The sequence below is a fragment of the Balaenoptera physalus genome (assembly GCF_965194825.1).
Source record: "Balaenoptera physalus genome assembly, chromosome: 8".
Lineage (NCBI taxonomy): Eukaryota > Metazoa > Chordata > Mammalia > Artiodactyla > Balaenopteridae > Balaenoptera > Balaenoptera physalus.
Window position 1 is genome coordinate 54,494,620 of NC_138887.1, and position 23,078 is coordinate 54,517,697.

General features: G+C 34.1%; 1 protein-coding gene across 3 annotated transcripts in view; it reads left to right on the forward strand.

Moving 5' to 3' along the window:
• The window catches only part of CRPPA (CDP-L-ribitol pyrophosphorylase A), a 400,424-nt gene that overhangs the window by 166,687 nt on the left and 210,659 nt on the right, over nucleotides 1-23,078 (forward strand). For all 3 annotated transcript variants that reach the window (XM_082472756.1, XM_082472757.1, XM_082472758.1), the window contains exons 7-8: nucleotides 6,467-6,541; nucleotides 7,002-7,094. In XM_082472756.1, the coding sequence (XP_082328882.1) occupies nucleotides 6,467-6,541; nucleotides 7,002-7,094 (168 nt within the window). The remainder of the gene's footprint in view (nucleotides 1-6,466; nucleotides 6,542-7,001; nucleotides 7,095-23,078) is intronic.

A 23,078-nucleotide genomic window follows, 5' to 3' on the forward strand; every position in this document is an offset into this window, starting at 1 on the left:
TAATTTCTTTTTGTTTTTATTATTTTTATTTTTTATTGAGGTATAGTTGACATATTAGTTTTAGGTGTATGACATTGTGATTCAACATTTATATACCTTATGAATTGATCACCAAGATAAGTCTAGTAACCATCTGTCACCATACAAAATTACTGCAATATTATTGACTAGATTCCCTTTGTTGTACATTCCATTCCATGACTTATTTTGTAACTGGAAGTTTGTACTACTTTATGTTCTTCACCTGTTTTGCCCATACCCTTACCTCCCCCATCCCCACCCCTCTGGCAACCACCAGCTTGTTCTCCCTTATCTATGAGTCTGTTTATGTTTTATTTTGTTCATTCATTTGTTTTGTTTTTTAGATTCCATGTATAAGTGTATTTCTCTATCTGACTTATTTCATTTAGCATAATACCTTCTGGAATATCATGGATGTTCCATCCATGTTGTCGCAAATGACAAGATTTTATTCTTTTTTATGGCTGAGTGTATTCCACTGTGTATGCATACATACATATGTGTATATATATATATATATATATATATATATATATATATATATAAAATACACACACACACCTCCACATCTTCAAGCATTCATCTGTCAACAGGCACTTCCATATCTTGGCTGCTACATTGAACACAGTGGTGCTTATATCTTTTTGACTTAGTGTTTTCATTTTCTTTGGGTAAATACCCAAGAGTGGAATTGCTGGTTAGTATAGTAGTTATATTTTTTAATTTTTTGAGGAACCTCGATACTGTTTTCCATAGTGGCTGCACCAGTTTACATTCCCACAACAGTGCACTAGGGTTCCTTTTTCTCCACACTCTCTCCAACATTTGCTATTTGTGGTCCTTTTGATGATAGCCATTCTGACAAGTATGATGTGATCTCTTATTGTGATTTTGATTTGCATTTCTCTGATGATTAGTGATGTTGAGCATCTTTCCATGTGCCTGCTGGCCTTCTATATGTCTTCTTTTGGAGAAATGTCTGTTCAGGACTTCTGTCCATTTTTTGATTGGGTTGTGTGTTTGTTTTGATAATCACTTGTATGAGCTGTTTATGTATTTTGGATATTAACCCTTTTTGGATCATATCATTTGCAAATACTCCCATTCAGTAGGTTGTATCTTTGTTTTATCAATGATTTCCTTTGATATTCAAAACCTTGTAAGTTTAATGAAGTCTCATTTGTTTATTTTTGCTTTTGTTTCTTTTGCCTTAGGGGACAGATCCAAAAAAATTTGCTATGATTTATGTCAAAGAGTGTTCTGCCTATGTTTTATTCTAGGAGTTTTATGGTTTCCGGTCTTTCATTTAAGTCTTTAATCTATCTTGAGTATATTTTTGTATGTGGTATAAGAAAGTGGTCCAGTTTTATTCTTTTGAATGTAACTGTCCTGTTTTTACAAAACTATTTATTGAGGAGACTTTCTTTCCACACTATGTATTACTGGCTTCTTTGTCATAAATTAATTAACCAGATATGGGTGGGTTTATTTCTGGGCCGTCTTCTCTGTTCCATTGATCTATATGTCTGCTTTTGTGCCAGTACCATACGGTTTTGATTAATATAGCTTTGTAGTATAGTTTGAAATCAGGGCTCATGATACCTCCAGCTTTGTTGTTCTTTCTCAAGATTGCTTTGGCTATTTGGGGTCCTTTGTTATTCCATAGGTACTTTAGAATTATTTGTATTAGTTCTACGATAAATGCCATTGGTATTTTGATAGGGACTGTACTGAATCTGTAGACTGCTTTGTGTAGTATCATCATTTTAACAAAAATTTTTTTTCCAGTCCATGAACACAGTATGTCTTTTCACTTAATTGTGTCATCTTTAATTTCTTTCATCAATGTTTTATAGTTTTCAGAGTATAAGTCTTTAACCTCCTTGGTTAAATTTATTACTAGGTATTCTTTTTGATGCAATTATAAATAGAATTGCCTTCTTAATTTCACTTTCTGATAGTTTATTATTAGTGTACAGAACTGCAACAGATTTCTACATATTTTGTATTCTACAATTTTACTGAATTCATTTATTCTAATAGGTTTTTGGTGGAGTCTAGGGTTTTCTATACATAGTGTCATATCATCTGCAAATAGTGACAGTTTTATTTTTTCTCTTCCAGTTTGTATGGTTTTTATGTCTTATTCTGGTGTGATTGCTGTGGCTGGGACTTCCCATACTATGTTGAATAAAAGTGATGGTGGGCATCCTTGTCTTTTGCCTGATCTGAAAGGAAAATCTTTCAGCTATTCACCATTGAGTATGATGTTAGCTGTGGGTTTGTCATGTATGACCTTTTTTATGTTAAGGTATGTTCCCTCTATACCTGCCTTATTAAGAGTTTTCATCATAACTGGTTGTTGAATTTTGTCAGAAGTTTGTTCTAGATCTATTGGGGTGATCATATGATTTTTATTCTTCATTTTGTGACTGTGCTGTATCATGTTCATTGATTTGTGAATATTGAATCAAACTTGTGTCCCTGGAATTAATCTCACTTGATTATGGTGTATGATCCTTTTAATGTATTGTTGAATTCAGTTTGCTAATATTTTGTTGAGGAGTTTTGCATCTATGTTCATCATTGACATTGGCCTGATGAATATTAATTTTCTTTTTTTGTAGTGTTTTTATATGGCTTTGGTATCACAGTGATGCTGGCCTCCTAAAATGAGTTTGAAGGCATTTCTTCCTTTTCAATTCTTTGGAATAGTTAGAGGAGGGTAGGTATTAAGTCTTATTTAAATGTTTGATAGAATTCACGTGTGACGCCTTCGCATCCTAGACTTTTGTTTGTTGGGAGTTTTTTCATTACTGATTTAATTTCATTACCAGTCATCAGTCTGTTCAAATTTTCTATTCTTTCCTGATTCAGTCTTAGAAGATTTTATGTTTCTAGGAATTTATCCATTTCTTTTAGGTTGTCCAATTTGTTGGTGTATAATTATTCACAGTAATCTCTTGTCCATTGTATTTCTGTGGTATTAGTTGTAATTTCTTCTCTTTCTTTTTATTTATTTGGGCTCTCTCTTTTTTTCACGATGTGTCTGTCTAAAGGTTTGTCAATTTTTTAAATCTTTTTAAAACCCCAGTTCTTAGTTTCATTGACTTAAAAAAATTTTTTTTAAAGTCTCTATTTCATTTATTTTTGCTCTGATTTTCATCATTTCCTTCCTTCAACTAACTTTGTGTTTCTTTTATTCATCTTTTCCTGGTTCCTTTAGGTGTAAAGTTAGATTGTTTATTTGAGATTGTTCTTGTTTCTTGAGGTAGACCTGCATTACTATAAGCATCCCTTCTAAAACTGCTTTCACTGCATCCCATAGATTTTGGAACAATTGTCTTTCCATTTTCATTTGTTTCAGAGTATTTTTTGATTTCTCATTGACCCATTGATTGATTAGTAGCTTTTGGTTTAGGCTCCAAAACGTTTGTGGTTCTTTTTTCCAGTTTTCTTCTTGTAATTGATTTATAGTTTTATACTGTTTGGGTCAGAAAAGATGCTTGGTGTGATTTCAGTCTTCTTAAATTTATTGAGACTTGTTTTGTGGCCTAACATGAGATCTATCCTAGAGAATGTTCATGTGTATTTTAAAATAATGTGTATTCTGCTGTTTTGGGGGTGGAAGGTCTGTATCTATTAAGTTTTATTGGTCTATTGTGTCTTTAAGGCCAACGTTTCCTTATTGATATTCTGTCTGATATGTCTATTGGTGTAAGTGGAGTGTTAAAGTCTACTATTATCATATTATTGTCAATAGCTTCCTGTATGTGTGTTAATATTTGCTTTATGTACTTAGGTGCTCCTTTTTTGGGTGCATAGATATTTATAAGTGTTATAGTCTCTTGTTGGATTGATCCCTTTATCTTTATATAATGACGTTCTTTGTCTCTTGTTACATTTTTTGTTTTAAAGTCTATTTTGTCTGATATGCATATTGCTACCCTAGCTTACATGGAAAATCTTTTCCATTCTTTCACTTTTAGTCTGTGTGTGTCTTTAGATATGAAGTGAGTCACTTGAAGGTGACATATAGATGGGTCTTATTTTTTTTTTTATCCTTTCAGCCACCTGTGTCTTTTGATTATAGCATTTAGTTCATTTTTACTGAAGTGACTGTTTATTAGGTATGTACTTATTGTCATTTTGTTAGTTGTTTTCTGATTGGTTTTGTAGTTCTTTATCGCTTTCTTCTTCTCTGGTTCTTTTCCCTTCTCATTTGATGACTTTCTTTAGTGTTATGTTTGGATTCCTTTCTCTATTTTTTGTGTATCTGTTAGAGGTTTTTGACTTGTGGTTACCATAAGGTTCATATATAACAAACTATGTATATAGTAGTCTATTTTAAGTTGATGGTGTCTTGAGTTCAAATGCATTCTAAAAGCACAACATTTTATTCTTACCATGTTTTATGTTTTTGATGTCATATTTTATATCTTTTTACTTTGGGTATCATTTAAATAAATATTTTAGATACAGATGATTTTACTACTTTTGTCTTTTAATCTTCATACTAGCTATATAGGTGGTTGATCTACTACTACCTTTACTATATGTTTGCCTTTACCAGTGAGTTTTTCCTTCATAAATTTCTGGTTTCTAGCTGTGGCCTTTTCCATTTAAAGAATTCCCTTTAACATTTCTTATAAGGCCAGTTTTGTGCTGATGAACTACTTTAGCTTTTGCTTCTGGGAAACTCTTTATCTTACCAGGTAGAGTATTCTTGGTTGTAAGTTTTCTCCTTTCTGTACTTTGAATATATCATGCTAGTCTCTTCTGGGGCCTATAAAGTTTCTGCTGAAAAGTAGCTGATAGTCTTATGGGGGGGGTTCCCTTGTATGTAACTAGTTGTTTTTCTCTTACTGATTTACAAATTCCCTCTTTATATTTAAATTTTGACATTTTAATTATAATGTGTCTTGGTGTGGGTCTCTTTGGGTTCATCTTGTTTGGTACTGTCTGTGCTTCCTGGACATGGATGTCTGTTTCCTTCCCCAGATTTGGGACGTTTTCAGCCATTGTTTTTTTCAAGTAAGTTTTGTGTCCTTGTCTTTCTTTGCCTTCTGGGGCCCCTGTACTTCAAATGTTAGTATACTTGATGTTGTATCAGAGGTCCGTTTTTTTTCTTTAATTCTCATTTTTTTAAACTCTTTTTTTATTTTTGTTGTTTTGATTGGGTGATTACAAGTACCCTGTCATCCAGATTGATGATTCATTCTTCTGCATCTTCTGATCTCTTGTTGATTCCCTCTAGTGTATTTTTCATTATAGTTATTGTATTCTTCAGCTCTGATTGGCTCTTTTTTATATCTTCTTTTTAGGTTCTCACTGAGTTCACATTCTTCTCCCCATTCAGTGAGCTTACTTATTACTGCTAATTTGAACTCTATATCTGATAAAACTGTTCATTTTCATTTTGTTTAGTTCTTTTTTTGAAGTTTTGCCACCTTTCCTTTGGAAGATAGTCCTTTGTTTCCTCATTTTACCTAACTCTGTTTCTGTGTGTTAGGTATATCAGCTACATCTCCTGGTTTTGAAAGAGTGACCTTATATAAATGCTGTCCTGTGGGGCCTGATGGTGCAGTCTCTCCTGGTCATTGTGCCCTCCTATTGTGGTTGGGCCACAGTTGTTGCAGGCATGCTGAAAGGGTGTGCTGGTTCTTGGCCTGGCTGGCTGAGAGGTCTGGCCACGACTGCTCCAGGCCTGCTGATGTGTGGGGCTCACCCCTGAGAGCAGGAGCCACTTTGGAGGGATGCTGGTGCTGACTGAGGCCAGCCACTGGGTGGGGTGGGGCAGCAGCTACTTTGGAGAGGCCAGCCGGGTTGGGTGGGTTGGTTGGGTTGGGCCGGTTGGGTGGGTTGAGGAGGGCTGTTCCTCAGGGGAATACTGGGGTGGGGCACATGGGTTAACTAGGTTGATGAACAGTGGCAGAAATGGTGATGGCCTGGTAGGTAGAAGAAGAGTTTAAAAAAAAAATGTTGCCTGCCAGTGCTTCTGTCCCTGGAGAGAGTTCTACCAGATTTCTGCCCCTCCAGCACAAGCCCTAAAATTAGTCAGTAAATTTCCTTCTGATAATACCTAGGCTCTTTTCAAGGTGCTGCCTCTGTCCTGGGACTCTGAGTGAGTGAGTATTTTTTGTATAAGAAAAACCAGACTATTTGCCTATTCCTGAATATATCTTGAGCCTTTTCAACATTTTTTTATCTAAAACAATTTCCTATATCCTTATTTGCTACAACAATGTTAATTATTTTTGGACTAGTTCAAGTGGGTTTTTTTTTTGGTAGCATCATAAACTTCAGTCTGAATTATTTTGCTCTTATACATGGTCCTTGGCGTTATGTGCCTATAGAAATTTTGTGCTCATAAAGTTGTTTATGCTCATATTTGGTCTTTCTATCTAGTTTGTAAACTCTTTTTTCCTCTAATTTTTTCTCCTAGCATGTAAAAGTCACATCTGGCAGAGATCTTCAGCAAATCATCTTAGAGGAATGCTACAATTTTGTTTGTGTGAATGTAAGTAGTTAATACAAATGATTGAAAGCACTTGAGGATTTGTATAAATGTAATGTTTGACAAGTACTTAGTTTTCTTGATTCTTAAGTATTTGAATTTAAGATTTTGATAGGTGAGTTGTGTTATTCAATATGTATTTAGAAATGTTATTTTTGTCTTTTGAAATAGGGAAATAACATTTTCTAACAACCTAGTTCACATAATGAGAAGAGGGTGATATTTCTTTAGACGGTATTTTCAAATTTCTGGTAAAAGGTAGATAAGAAGATAGGTTTGAATTAATGAATTTAAAAAATTTTAATAGCTATAATCTTATGGGTATCCTTTAACATTGTTTGAAAATTTAAAATTAAGCTTGATAGATATTTTGAATGTTTAAATGTTTAAAAACTCTCCATTTTTCTCATTGAATGAACTCTTAAGTCATTTAAGAACTTCTTTTATTTTTCTGGTCTTTCAGGTTATGACCTCTGATTTTGAAGAAACCCAGAAATTACTGAATATGCTTGAAGAGAGTAATCTTTCCATTTTATATCCTGTTGTTGTTATTTCAGTAAGTGAATTAATGCAGACTTTTCAAACTTAGGCTTTGTTCCTTGAAATTCAACTTTTCTTTTTAACAAAATTTCATCCAACTGAAGAAATCCATCTAAATCCCAAAGAAGAAACTCTTCTCGGTGGGTTCTTGAACGCACTTTCTTGCTTTGACTTCTCTGACTGCAGGTCCTTATTATTTCAATTATTTGGTTGAACTGATTTGCTAGGTTTTCACCCTAGCAAAAATTGCATGTCTTTTCCTTCATTAGAATTTCAGAGGTTATTGCTGAGTTGACTTGTTGTTTGGATAATGTGAAAGAGCTTTATTTTAGTGTACTACCAGAATGCCATTAGAGAAGAAATCCCAAAGTTAAAAAACTGAGGGGCACAAATCAGATGGAAGAAAATACTCTTAGGTTGTTTCATCTTCTCTGTTCCATGGACAGCAAAAGTAGAATGAGCAACAGATAAAAGAGAAGTCCTAGAAGAATGGCCCATGAAAGTTTTGGAGAGATCTTTTCTGTGAAAGACTAAAAGTGTATGTTTAGTACAGAATTTACTTGATTGGCCTTTTAAACTGTGCAGCAGAGGGGAATTTCAGAGGGCAAAACCAGGAAGTAACAAAATCAGAGCCCAGGACTGACAAACTAGCTGAGAAGAATCTGTTGTCAGCAGCATTTTGCAGTGGGAAGGCGTTCCAAACATGAAATTCTCAAAACAATTGCTTAGCAATTGCTGAATTCATAAAGCTCAGACCTGTGTCTTAGTGTGGGAATTAAATTCTTGTTAGGTGAGATTATTAATACAGAATAAAGAAAATTTGCACTAAAAATCAGTAGCTCTAGACTGAGCCATGCAAGTAGAAACAAATTAGCAGTTGGGGGAAGTTTGATTATTTCATCTGCCTGTGGTATTTGATTTTATGCCCTAGAGATGAGTTCCATGAGTGCTGCTGATCATGGAAACCCAAATTCCTCATGTGAATGATGTTAACAGAAATATAGATGTTTTCATTGAGATATTTAGGAACAGCATGAAATGTTCCCAATGTGGAAGGGCTCTAAGTCTCCATAGGTTGGAGATAAATTCAGAGTTCTATTTGGCTCCCTATTCATCGCTCCACATTAACTTGCTTAGAAATCTCATTCATACCATGTCCCCAGATATTCTTCTGAAGAGGCAGAAGAGTACTATAAAGAGAGCAAAGGCTTTGAATTCAGAATACCTCGGTTCCTTGGTCAAGTTACTTAACTTTTTTGAGGCTTGCTTTCCTCCTTTTAGAAATGAGGCTAGTACCCCTACTTCTTAAATCACTGTCGGGATTAAAATGAGTGAATGTAAAATATAGTTGATATTATAGTGCTGGGCCCTTGGCAGCCGTGCAATGTTAGTTTCATTGAACAGTCTAGCTCCTGCTCTTTCCAATTTGTATGAGATGAGTCAAAGCTTACTGATGCTGCTCTAATCTGATTCCTGAGCTTCAGTCCTACATTGTTCAGCATTTTATCAGGAACTTCCATTTGAGTACTTGACTATCTTCTCACACCTAGCATGTCAGATCTCTCCCAAAAGCACATTCCCCGTCAATTGACTTCTCTTAGTGGCAGTATAGTTGCGGCAGGCACCCAGGTGGGAATCTGTGTCATCGTTGAATTTTCCTTCTACCCCTTTCCACTGCTTCTCTTCACCAAATACATACACACACACACACACACACACACACACACACAGCATTTTTAAACTGTTAGTTCTTGTAGTTTATTGTTACTATTGTATCTCAAGTTCAGTCCTTTGTATTGCTTCCATAAATATTTGAATTTAGTTTTCTGTTGACTTCTGTAGAGTTCCATTTCATGTATCCTAGAAGTGCCAGATTTTCATTCTTTTTTTTGGCTACCTAGTGTTCTGTATTAAACTAAGGGAAAAGATGGACAATCCTCTAGTTAGGAAGGAAGTGTCTACGAGAACTAGTTTTAGAATAGTATTATTATAAGTCAGTATACGCTAAGTCAATATGCTATAAAAACTGTAAAATGTTCACTTTAAACTGGAGAGTTGTCACTCTATAGTTAATACTTGTCTACCTGTTATTTTCCCATTGCATAGGTAGAATCAGTGTGGTGATTATTAGGGTTATTATTAAACTTAATAGGAAAATGTCACTAGAACATATCTGGAATCTGTATCCCTGGGGTGGAACAAATCACTGGAAAGGTAAAGAATACTGCCTTGTTGGATTGAGAGTCAAGTAAATTGTCTCTGGATTTTTTAATTGTCCTGTAAATGATTGTGTAAAGGCTTCATCTTTTTTTTCCTTCTGATGCTACTTTACCCCCAAATTGACAAAAGGCCATTTCAGTTTCCCTGTGACTTAAAATTTGGCAGAATCATTCAAATATTCCCCAAATAAATAGTTGTGTGGAAAATATTATAGTGTAGAATAAAAGACTTAAAGTTGAGTCTAGATATCTGGGGACACAATTTTTACATTAGTTAAGTGGGAACAATACATACACATATACATATAGTGTGTGGATATGAAAGTATGAATACATATGCAGACATATATACATATATATGTAATTGAAAAGATATTATGTGAATCAGGTAGCTCTGAGGCTATGGTATGTTTACTTTGCTTCTATCTGAATTACTTCTCTACAAAATTAAGCCAAGACAAAAAGGACCCTACCATGGGGGATTTTTTTTTTTTTTTTTTTTAATAAGCCTTTTTAAAGCACTTTTAAATTCTGAGAAGAGTCTGTTCATTTGCTTCCCTCAACAGGTAGATTTTATTCATCAGAAAGTAAATCCAAAGTGACATCCGAGTCATAGAAAAGTATCTCCATTTTTATTTTGGGATTATGTGATTCAATAGTTATTGAATGCATGTATTGTAAATGTTTACGGGCCTATTTTTTCTTGGCTGAGATGTAGTACAGTGGTCCTTTTTCCTATGCCAAGGTTTATCAACTTTTTCAGTCCATCTGAAGAGAGGAAGGCTTGGTAGGAATCAGTCAGATGAAAAGGAAAATTGTGGTTGAGTAGGTGTTTGTGAGGGTTTTTTCAACTCAGAGGGTATTTAGTTAAGGCTGTCATTTGCAGTGTCATCATGTTTTACTGTACAAGGACAAACATTCAGAAGAAATGGGACTGAAAGTCAGTTTAGCTGGGGCATTTGTTTGACGAAAACATTAGGTCATGTTCTCAGTGCTAAAAAATTGATGTCAGGCCTACAGTATTGATGAAGCCCACATACCTCTTCTATTATATTCTTATGTAGATATAGAAAAATATTTTGGAATACCCTGGTTAGCTGTCATTCAGTAGTCATTCAAAAGGTACATGTGACTTTCAACTTCATTCTGGAGTATTTACCCCTTGGAGGGAGCTAACTACTAAAGGAATGGACGATTAGTGGTGCTGGGTTCTAGGTATTTAGGATGCTTAGGTTTTAGTTCGGGTTCTGTAGGATTCTTGGTTGTTCAAAGATCAGAGATCAACTTCTCCCTGGATTTTATGAAAGCAAAATGGGTTAGGAAATACTTAATGTAGGAGGTTTTTGTTATCTAAGGTAAACTGGCATAGATAGAGGCTACTGCTTTAAGATCCATGTAGAGAAAGGAACAAAACTTTAGCATGAAAAGTAGGACAAATAATTGGGATTTTATTTTAGAAGAACTAAGATATTTATTAAAATAATTTTATTTTATCTTCTATTTCTAAAATTTAGGTTATGTTTGCAAAAATAAACTTTTTCGAATGATCTTGTAGACATTTATATGATAATATGTTGTGACATGCTTCATTTCAAGTGGTCATTTTTGCGAAAATATTTTTGGTTATTTTTAGTTTTGTAAGAAATATTCTTTATTACTACTTTGTTCAAAATACCCTTTTGGACCATCTATTTGGTCATCATTCTTATATTCTTTTTATGTATTTCAAGTAGTCTAATTTTGCCTGCTTCTTAATTCTTGATGTTGTTGAATATGATTTAAGGAATTTATCAATGTTAATTTGATCAACTTAAAAAATCTTTTGTTTTGGTAGGTATAACTTAATTGTAGTTATAATGAATTATCCGAATTTTCCAGATTTCTGTAGTCAGCTGGAGACTGACGGATGATAAAATAGGTGCCAGCATTAAAGTGAGCAGAGATAGTTGGGTGGGGTCACTTTTTAAGTATTCTGTTGCTCAGTGCATCTGTGTGGCTTAGGATGACGTTTGTTATTGTATGCAATCTTTCAACTGTGAGCCTTTGGGAACACATATTTGGATAGCAATCACACCTTGTACTAGACTAGTCTCTACTTGAAAGAAAAAAAAAAGCCTTTTTAAAACTAGAAACTGGTTGGCATGAAGGAATTTTTAAAATTTAGATCACTTTCTGTGTTTTTTTTAACAAGAAAAACCTTATAAACATTAAAAGCCAGTGCTTTCTTTCGTAAAGTTGTGTAGGAATTATGTTTAAGAATCCTTTTCAGATGTGATTTCTGATGCTGTTTAGTCTATCACGTAAGTTATCAAGGAGCCAAGTTTTTATCCCGAGTTGACTGAAGTTTTTGTTAGCCTCTCTTTCTTGCGGTTACCAGGGGGTGTATAGTACTGCTAGCACCTTTTTCAGATTGCAGCTGTCAAGAGGGTCATCTGAAAGCTCTTGTGGAATCATCTGATACAATAACTATCAACATGGGACATGTTCAGTTCTCTATTTTCTACTCCTATTATTTGTTTTTGTTCACTACTTAAGTAATGATAAACAAATATTTAGAAAAGACAATACTTTAGATCTATTAGAATAGTAAAAGGTAAATTCATAAAGTTTCTGATATAAAAATCACTCCAAAAAAACCCCATAGGCTTCTATTTAAATTGTACAAGACACAGAAGTGTTAAGAGTCTGAATTGTAGGCTGTCTTTGCTTAGAAATTAATGATCAGAGAGGTGTTTTTTCCCCGGCAATGGAGGAGATTTTCAGAAGACAGGGCTAAGTGTAGCTGTTTTCCATCCAAGTTTATGTAAAATCAAATGTAAAACTGTCAAAAAATACTTTCCAGGTCCAGAAAATAAAATAGAGATTCTACTTTATTTGGATCTGGCAAGATTTCCACAAAATATCCTTTACTACTACTATCAGATGAGATAATGGACAGTATATTCTTATTTATTCAGTGAGCATAGCTGATTCATATAATAGGCACCAAAAGTTTAATTTTTAAAAGCAGAAAGAAATTGGCCACAAATTTAAGTGGAAGTTAAAAACTGAGAAATGAAACAAATTCTTTAATTTTACTTGATAAAATAGTTTATCACTTTTCACAAAAAAATAATTTTACAGTAATTATCTGGATAATTACCCAAGAGCTCTAATTTCCCCTGACAATGTAGACAGTAATTTTATTGGTGCTTTAGGAGAGATAGGAATCTTTTCATGAATTTACTTAAGCAAAAAACATAAATTCCCATATGGAATTTTAATGCTTTGAAAAACATAAATAAACCTTCAAAAGTGCCTAATTTAGTTCTAGTTACAGGGAAGTAGTTTATTGACATAATAGATCAGAGTACATGATCTTTAAAATACTTCAAAATGTTTAATATTTGAACATGTCAGCAAATAAAAAAAATGGAAAACCACCATCAGTTGACACTTGATACATTCACATCTGGGGAAACTGTCACAGAGATGTAAATTGTTTCCAGAAGGTTCCACACTCACCAGTGGCAGAGCCAGGAACAGAATCAATCCAATGTGCAGTTTATCATATACACTTGTTACTCTTCTGCTCTCATGAATGTGTTAAATAATAAGATGGAAAGAGATTAAAAATACACATATACGTATATATATGTGTTTAAAATTTCTTCCTAATAAAGAACAAATGACAATTGGAAAAACACATTGATTCCTTCTTTTAAGTGCTAATGGTTTCTTTCTTTAGCTTCACAGGGTACTGAGCCTTTATCGAATTTAACTTATAAAAATCTGGTCCTGTTAAATTTCTTAACAGAACCCAGCATGTATATTTTTCACTTTAACTTCTTGTTCTATACATTTCATTCTGTTAACCTTATTACTACTGGACTAAGAAAGTGTGTTTTTAAGGCAAAATTTCTTATAAGACCAAAAAAGAGAGCGCTTCCTATCGTAATTCTTACTGCTTCCATATTGGGTTTACTCTTTATGGGGCACAGTTTACCTTAGAACAATATTGGTTTGAACTGCGCAGGTCCACTAATAGGCAGATTTTTTTTAGTAGTAAATACTGTAGTACTACAGGATCCTAGATGGTTGAATCCACGGATGCTGAGGAACTGTGGGATGGAGGAGGAATCGTGTATTCGGAGGGCTGACCGTAAGTTATGTGTGGATTTTCAGCTGTGAAAAGGGTTGGTGCCCCTAACCCCCCACATTGTTCAAGGGTCAACTATGAATGTTTCAGGTCCTAGTTTATTTACATTTATTTTTGAATGGATATATTGTGTGTGTGTGTGTGTGTGTGTGTGTGTGTGTGTATGAGTGTTTAATAGCCAATGAATGACCAAGAGATTAGGCCCCATTCCCTCTTCTATTCCTATCTCAACCATGTTGCTATTGTAGCCTTATGGATACCTTGATTTTTCCCTTAGAAAATTATAACTTTATTATATGTTAAACGTCTGTGATGTCATCACTTAAGATACTTTAAAGTTTTCTCTTTCATGTTTGTATACAGCTTCAGTGGCAGAAATGCAATCACTTCCACAAAATTCTACGAATGTTTTCATTTGTTTTCTTCTCATATAGTAAGTCTCAGGTATTTCCTGCCTAAATCAATAATAAAATCTAAGTAAATATTGGTTTAAAATACCTTTAGAACCTTTTTGCCCTTTCAATCACAAAGGGATTCATATCTAACACAAAGATGAGGAATGATGAAGTCATTCTTGTAGGAGGTGTTGAATAGAAAGAATTGACTGTTTTTTTAAGTTTTAGGAGATCTTTGCTTCCGGCTAAATGGTTACTAGAAAGTTTGTGTTGTGGGATATAGAAATTCCCTAAGATTAATTGTGATGGACATGTAACTGATGATGTGTAAAGAACTGATTCTCATAGGACATACCTTGTGGTAGTCTTTCTTTTAATGAATAAAGGTTATTTATTTTCAGATAGAATGATGTTCTAATGGATGTACAAATAGAATGAATTCCAGAGAACTTTTTCTCTGTTTTCTGAATAATTTTTTTTTTCTTGATTAAGCATGGGGTTTGGAATCACTAATTTTCTGTTTTAAGTAGTTTACTAAACTTGGTCAGATGAGCAAAGTTGTTTGTGAATTTATTTGCCAGTGCTGTCCTAGCAAATCAGTTTATAAAATTTAACATGAAATGAATAGGAGGCAAAATAAATGAAAATAGCCTCCTTTGTTAAGTGGCTTACATGAATTTTAGCCCTAGAAAAGGAAATAAACAATTGGTTTGGTCATTCAGTTTTTAAAAATTATGTCTGGGGATTTCTTTTATTAGATTTTTTTTGTGCACTGGATTCTATTTTAAGCAGTGGAAATGGCCCTTAGCTTAATTATGTTACGCTATTTCTTTACAAAGATGGGACCAAATATATTTTCAGTACCATTTATTATTTTAAAATTACGTTATACTTCTGTAATTTATTATAAATTAATATATATGTTAGTATGAACATAGCTAAGCCTGACTTTGTTTATAATATCTAAAAGGATTTTACTTCATGGAGAAAACAAAATTATATTTTTGTAAAGGAGGTGTTGAATAGAAAGAATTGGCTATTTAACGTTTTAGGAGATCTTTGGCAAGGTAAGGATGTGAACCTGGAGTGGGATTCAAGGTACAGGTACTAGGTGTGTGCAAATAATATACCTATTAACCTTGTCAAGTTATTTCCTGTCTTTGAACTTTAGGTCAGAATTTTTATCTATAAAAGAGCAGGATGTCCTTGATTGCATCTAAGTAGCTTCTCTTTCTAAAAATATTGTCTATACTACAATATTTTGTGACGTCTTTTTACTTTTGTATGATCTACGATGGATGTCTTTTACATAAAGATATAGTAGAGCAATTTAGATTATTATAGTCATGTTCAATATGAATCAGGTGGTAGGATATTCCTTTTTTGAGCAATTTTTGACACCTTTCTGTACTTTAATCCTTATCACAAGACTCATGGGATTTTAAAAATGGTTTCTCTTGTATTTACCGCTTTCTTATTTATCTTCCTCTTTCACAGTCTGGGTTTTATTGCGTTAAGTCTAGCTCTTCCCTTTTTGCATTTATCCCTTTTTTTCTCTCTCTTTAACAACAGTTGCAAGATTAATTTTTCTCCCATCTCCCAAGAAATCTATCCTTCCATGTGTAGCCATGTCCTACCTTCTGAAAATGATTTCTTAATCATTAAAACTCACTCCAATGCTGTTTCTTACTAATTCATTTTAAACTTACTTTAGGTGCTGTCTAGTTAGCACTTTACAGGGAACTATCCTAGTCTCTTCATTATCTAATTAATTGCTTAATATAAATTCATATAGCATTTACTGAACATCTGTGTGTCAGGTATTTTGACATACATGTAGCTTATTTCATAATGTAATACTTTTTTAAATTACATCTTACTTTAGAAGAATGAGGCATTTCCATATGTGCTAATTTTCCAGATTTTCATATCTTGATCTGAAGTAAGGAAATAATATTATTTAGCTATTCTTGTTTTTGTAAATGAAGATTCTTAATAATATGAGCTTAATTAAAAGACGAGTTAGCCTGGGAAGTGACCCAGTGGTTGGGAGGTCACAGGACCCTGGTCACTATCTGTCCCTTCTATCCACCACCCCAAGGTAAGAACTTTAATTAGGTCTGTTTGAGAAAGGGGCAATTTAGCCTGGAATAGAATATCAGGATAGATCTTCTTAAGTATAAGGGAGAAAGTTGAAATTTGGAAGGCTGAGCGGGGTCTGAGTCTATGAGGAGTAAGAGGAATAGCATTTCTATTTGGAAAGAGTAGCACATAGGATGGTTAGAACTGGAAAGAGCCAGTGTATCTGAAACAGAGAGAATGAATTACACATTGGGGGGAGTTAAGGTGAGAACTACACAGGTCTAGGTCAAGGTGGGCCTTTGAAGTTTGAACTCTATAAAGGAGTACTGCACAGTAGAAATTGATGTGATCAGCTTTGCATTTTACACATCATTCTGGATGCAACACAGAGAATGGACTAAAGTGATCCAGAGGGATTCCTTGATGCATTTGATTTCATTTAGAGGCTATTGCAATAGTCTAAGAAATAATGGTGGTGGCTAGGACTAGGGTAGTTTTATAGTGAATGTGCAGAAATGGCTAGAATCAAGATATATTTAAGAGATAGAAGTACTAAGATTTAGTGCTTCATTTAATAAGAGAGGAAGCATAATCTCCAATTTTATGTTTTGTGAAATTGGGTGCATAATAGCAAAGTAGGCAACATTAGAGAAGGATCTTTATGGTTTGTTTCTGAAAGCTGAATAGGCAGATGATTACCGTGAACTTGTCGGCAGAAATAATTAGAAAGATTTCACTCATATCCAAAAGCTTTCTAGGCGTTTGTGTGTTGGTGTTTTATGTGTGTGTGTGTTTGAACAGAAGTTTTTATCCTAAAACCTATACTTGAAAAGGCAAGTTACATGCCTCCAAGGCCTCCTTAATAATTAAAATTTAATAGAATTCCAGGTATAAGCACAATTTAAAATACCTTTCATATTACAATGCTTTTGCCAAGTTATATATTGTTTGTATGATGGATCATGTTTTTTACAAAATTTTCTCTACTAATGCTATACATTCTGAGAAAAAACAAAAACAGTAAAACAAATCTTGTCCATGGGTTGAGTCATTAGCAGACAGGAAGATGGTAAGAATATTCCAAGCCTAAGCACTATTCCCTTAGGATAAAAACCTATAGCTACCTAAAAATAGATTACTTAGGCAGTTTTCTGGAAACTCAACTTCCTTTTATTGAAAGAATGGAAAGGTGATGGAATTAGTGCAAAAAGCTTCTTGTTCCAGACATCCTTTGGCTTGAACCCTACTTGCAATAAGTTTATATGTGACACTTTTGAAAAGTATAGTGTGATTCAGTTTTCCAGGCACCACAGGTTTTATTTTATGGGATTTTGAAGTTTATACTTATTCTACTCAAATGCCGGGATACTTTATTTACTGGTACCTGCTAAGGTAGAATGCAACAAGTGTTGCCAAGATAATCCTAGTGTCAGTAGTGGAAAATTCTTATTTGGGAATGACAGGACTGTTAAGCCTGCATGTCTCTTCTGAGTACTCTGAGTATTATACCCATTTCTAGATCATTTGAGAAAGAACTATAAATGTCTTCTGAAAAAATTCCATGTGTTTATGGTAATAACTGAGTTCTAGGATTTTTGCTCAACCAGTGAAAATATAACTGATCTTCTGTTTCTTGTTCTTCCCATTTGCAAGAAATGCAACTCTCATGACATTTATAATTCTCAGAACCCCACCCCAACCCCAAATGTGGCCTGCTAATGCATATTATTAGTATAATTATGTTAATGTTAGTAATAACAGACACTCATTGAATGTTTGACATAATGAGTCACTATCCTTTTCTTGTAAATAATCCCATTTAATCCCCAGAGCAATCCTAAGAGTTGATTATCATAGATGCTATTATCCTCAGTTCAAGAATAAGCGCTGTGCTCATTTCACTTTATCACATGACATTGATGAGGGATGTCAATACTCGCCCTTTTCAAGTAACAATAGATTGTTAAAGAAGAAAAGGGTCTGAAAAATCATTTAGTAGAATGCTCTCATTTTACAAGAGATAATTGAGGCCATTTTCTTTCCCTGGATCTGAGATAATTTTTTTATATTAGGGGTGTCAAATTCAAATTGTTCTTGTAGAGGGCCAGATAATGAATACTTTAGACGTCATCGACCATATGGTCTTGGTCGCAACTATTCCACTCTGCTATAGTGCAAAAGCATCCATAGACAAGATGTCAAAGAACATGTGTGGCTGGCTGTGTTTCTATACAACTTCATTCACAGAAAACAGGCAGGAGGCTGGATTGACTCATGGGCCATAGGCTCTCGAACTTCGGCTTAGATTTTCAATCCAAAATGATCTATTTGCCACAGTTACTTAGTACCTTTACTAAAATAACTGTTAGACATTCTTTAACAGACATATACTCTCTGGGCCATCAGTCTCATGATTTAAAGTATTGCTTGTGTGCCAATTCCTACGTTTTTACATCTAATTTTCATTATTCCTATGTTTTGACAGGAATGTTTAAGTGCATGAAGTTTAAAAAGTTTGTAATCATCGTCTTCCTTCCAAGAACCATCCCTCCCAAAAGTGTCTCTTTTGTTTTCAGTTTTGACCTCATCCCAGCCACTATAACAGATTTTGCTAATTGCAGATCTACTATGTTACTCTCATTGTCAGGAAGGGAAAATTTTCCCTCCACCCCTCTAAGTTCTTTTGGCTGGTCTAATAATTGATACAAGGCAGATTAACAGGAGAAAAAAAATTTTAATTTTATATGTGCAAAGGTACCCAAGAGTAATCAAAGCAGCCTGTTGATATACCCTTTTAGACAAAGAAACTTAGGCTTCAGTACTAATTAGTGAAGAAACTAAGCAGAGTGTGTTTACACAGACTTCTCGGCCCTGAATGCCCTGTCTCTGGCCATAAGAATGTCTGTTTACCTCCTGGTACAGGGAGGGTGGCTTCCACATGGAAACTTATTTCCTGCTTTCGGGGGACATAAAGGAGGCTCAGAGTGTCCTTGTACCCACTGTTTCTCAGGTAACTTTAATTCAAAACAATCAGTATGTCAAAGTGGTATATTTTGGGGTGGCCTGCCCTGAACCCCGTCATTATTTAAAACTTCTAGACACTCCTCATCCCCTCCTGGACAAAGCTCAGTCAGATCATAAAGCCTTGGGCTGTTCTGGCTCTTGCTTAATTTTATCATCCTTATTCTTCTTTCTTCACTGAGCAATTTGCCCTCTGGTAATACTGAACTACTATAGTTCTGCACATGTACTGTGTTACCTGACACATCTGTGTTTACTCTGGTGAGTTTTTCTACCTGAGACACCATTTTTCTAGTGCTTGCTTGCTTGACTCCTATTATCCTTAAAGTATGAGTGACAATATTTTGTCTTGGAATCCTTCCTTTATATTCGTGTGCTCAGAGTCTTTTTCCCTTTTTCAAGACAGCTTGTGTAGGTGTTCAGAAATGTTTATTGACTTGAATTTGCCTTGACATTTTCACTTACAAATGTAGGTACATTAAAACAGAATCAGTTATTCTTAGAAATTCAGAGTATTTTAATGGACTTTTGTAGTGGTTTGCCCCAATGCATAGAGTGTCTTAACTTGTGAACTCCAAAAATACCTGTTTTTTAAAAAAATCAGAAAATGCTGATCTAAATGGCCTGCAGACAACCTTAATAATAATAGCAGTAATAAATTTTATCATGTAAGATGAAATTTTGACAAGTCACTAAAATATAAAAAGATTATATACTAAACTCAGTGAAGAATCACACACCTGTTTTTGGTAACTTCTTCAATGATTTGTATTCTCTGACAATTTTTCTCAGAGTTTTCTCAAACAGAAAAATAAGTAAATAAATAAATACAGAGTCAAATGTTTCAGATGATAGTAGCTAAACAAATCAGTGCTTCATATTGCGATTGTTTTTAACTTTTGGTTCTAAAATTTGTTACAGATGATACAGATGTTACTTAATTGTAGTTGTACATAATACTTCAGATAATTGTATTAATAGCAAAATACAACAGTGGCAGAGTTATGTCCTTATAAGAGAATCAATCTTGTGAAATAATCTGAAAAATGTTCATTTTATGATTTTTTTACATGTTTTAAAGTAATACTCGGTTTTTCTATTGACTGTTTAAAATATGAAGTTCTCAAGTCCCTCCCATCAGGAAGCTTGCACAAGCCTCTTAGATAGCCTCATCCACCAGAGGGCAGACAGCAGAAGCAAGAAGAACTACAATGCTGCAGCCTGTGGACCAAAAACCACATTCACAGAAAGATAGACAAGATGAAAAGGCAGAGGGCAATGTACCAGATGAAGGAACAATATAAACCCCCAGAAAAACAACTAAATGAAGTGGAGATAGGCAACCTTCCAGAAAAAGAATTCAGAAAAATGATAGTGAAGATGACCCAGGACCTCGGAAAAAGAATGGAGGCAAAGATCGAGAAGATGCAAGAAATGTTTAACAAAGACCTAGAAGAATTAAAGAACAAACAGAGGTGAACAATACAATAACTGAAATGAAAACTACACGAGAAGGAATCAATAGCAGAATAACTGAGGCAGAAGAACGGATAAGTGACCTGGAAGACAGAATGGTGGAATTCACTGCTGCGGAACAGACTAAAGAAAAAAGAATGAAAAGAAATGAAGACAGCCTAAGAGACCTCTGGGACAACATTAAATGCACCAACATTCACATTATAGGGGTCCCAGAAGGAGAAGAGAGAAAGGACCCAAGAAAATATGTGAAGAGATTATAGTTGAATACTTCCCTAACATGGGAAAAGAAATAGCCACCCAAGTCCAGGAAGTGCAGAGTCCCAGGCAGGATAAACCCAAGGAGAAAAACACGCCGAGACACATAGTAATCAAATTGACAAAAAAAATTATTAAAATATGAAGTTCTCATTCTATTACTTTGATCTTTTAAATAAGGATCTGAAAAAAAAATGTATATACAAATGTAACATTTTTACTGGTACTATAAAAGTCATTTACTTTTTAATTGTTTGAATCAATAGAAACATTTAAACCTTTTCTATGGTTGATATTTTAATGCAAAGTACTATTTTATTTTATTTACTACCTTTTATTAAATGCCATTATTTCCCAACCTACTACCTTTGCTGGTATTTTGTTAAGATTTACAAATGAGTTGTTAGGCATTTGCTCTCAGTTTCCATGATAGCTTAAAACTTAATTAGTTTCTGTGCATCAGAATTATGAGTTGAATTTCATGATGGCATTGATTTAAACTTGTTCTAAAATGAAGTGATTCAATATTAAAAGCTTATTCTTCTTTCTTTTTAGAAGTACAATTTATTAATTTTCATTAATAAAATCCATGTAATTCATAAGTAGTTGAAGTGAGATGAAAATTTTTCTGAAGTTTTTGGGGCTTTTTTATCCTTAAGATAAACTCTTACTTTGATTTGCATAGTATTGGCCAGTTTCATCAATTTTTAGATTTCCCTGATATTTCTTTTGAAAAGTGATGTTTTGAAGATGTTGGGCCTCATTCACACAATTTACTTTTCTGTACACATATGTTGATAATTTTGCAGTATCTATTGTGTGGATTCAAAGAACCTCTGGTCTATCTACCAATTCTTTCTAACTCAATTATTTGATAATTACCAGAACTTTCATTTCGACCATCCTTCCTTCTACTTTGGTGGGCATTAAGCAATGCATTACTTGGATATATACATAAGCTTCACAAATTGACTTTTTTCTTAGTCAAATAAACAAAGAGTTTGTTTTCCCTTCTACCATAAATCCTGACTCCCTTCTCAGGCCTTCCTGTGAACATGGACTCTGGAATGAGACAGAAGTGTTAAATGTGGTGTTATGGAACATTCCTGATATTTTAAAGAATATTGTACGTGATATTAGCTATTGTCCTTTAATTAATGTACCTGTCCTCAGTGACAAGTGAAAAATCACATTTTATAATATAAAAAAAGTAATTGGAGTTCTTGGGGACCAGGGGTATATTAAATGGTTACTAAGACAAATATAAAGCATGTGTAGAACTGAATGTAGAAGACATGAGGCAGAGAGAAGCCTTTTCCAAACTCTGAGTGCCAGAAACCTCGCCCACCCACAAAGCCATGAAGTTATCCACATGTTAAATGTTTAAGCAGTTTACTATTTTATAGGAGTGAATTTGCTACCTTTAAAAAAGATGAAATTACATTATTTTTTTGGGGGGGTGGGTAGGAAGATATCCATATCTTTTTTATGTATGCATGAAAAAGAACATTTAGAAATGGCATCCTAACTGGGGAATATTGTTTTTCCTATAATTTACATGTAGTAAATTAGTGAATGGTGCAAAAAGAGACCAAAGAATATATATTTGGTGTAGCTATAAGCAAATCTGCAGAACTCAACCTAGATGAAATGTTTGCTACATTTCAATGGATACAAGTGCTGTATCCTGTCCAAACTGTTTGTTTTATTAAGGCAAAAACATTTACATTTCTTGAGTTATCATGACCATTTTGCAACCTTCTGCTACAGTTGTATAAATCTGTCCTGTTTTTAAAATTAAAGTTGATTGTATTGTACCAACTCAATGTTTTCCTGGACCTCATAAGTATCTGGTGTATTTTAGAATTCAAAATTAGTAGCACAGTGTTATGTATATGCTTAAATTTTACGTCATTGGTATTAGGAAGTACATCTGCTGGAGATTATCTTCCGGTTTTTATGATGTCATCAGGCTTTCTCACATGGTGAAAGAATTTTGAGATGCATCCTACTTCTTCATGCTCGAATTTTATCAACCTGATTATATACATTTCATAAGGTCAATATCCGTATCTGTTTCTTTAAAAGTGACATATGTCAGCTACAATAATATTTAGCACATACTAAGTATTTAGAAAAGGAGCTGCGTTATTCTCCTATGTTCTACTACTTTATGTCTTAAAGTTTCCCTATAATTTAAGTACTTGGTTTGGTGGTATGAAAAAATTAATAAACATAAACCTCTATTAAAAAGAATTAGGAGACCAGAAGGGGGAGCTCTCATGCCCTGAGATTATAGCAGAGCCCGACAGGAAGAAGAAACACTCCTCTTCTTTCCTGGCGAAGACTCAGTGAATAGAAAGTCATGGACTCTTTGTTTACTATAGCCCTCCAACTTCCTTTTCCCCCTC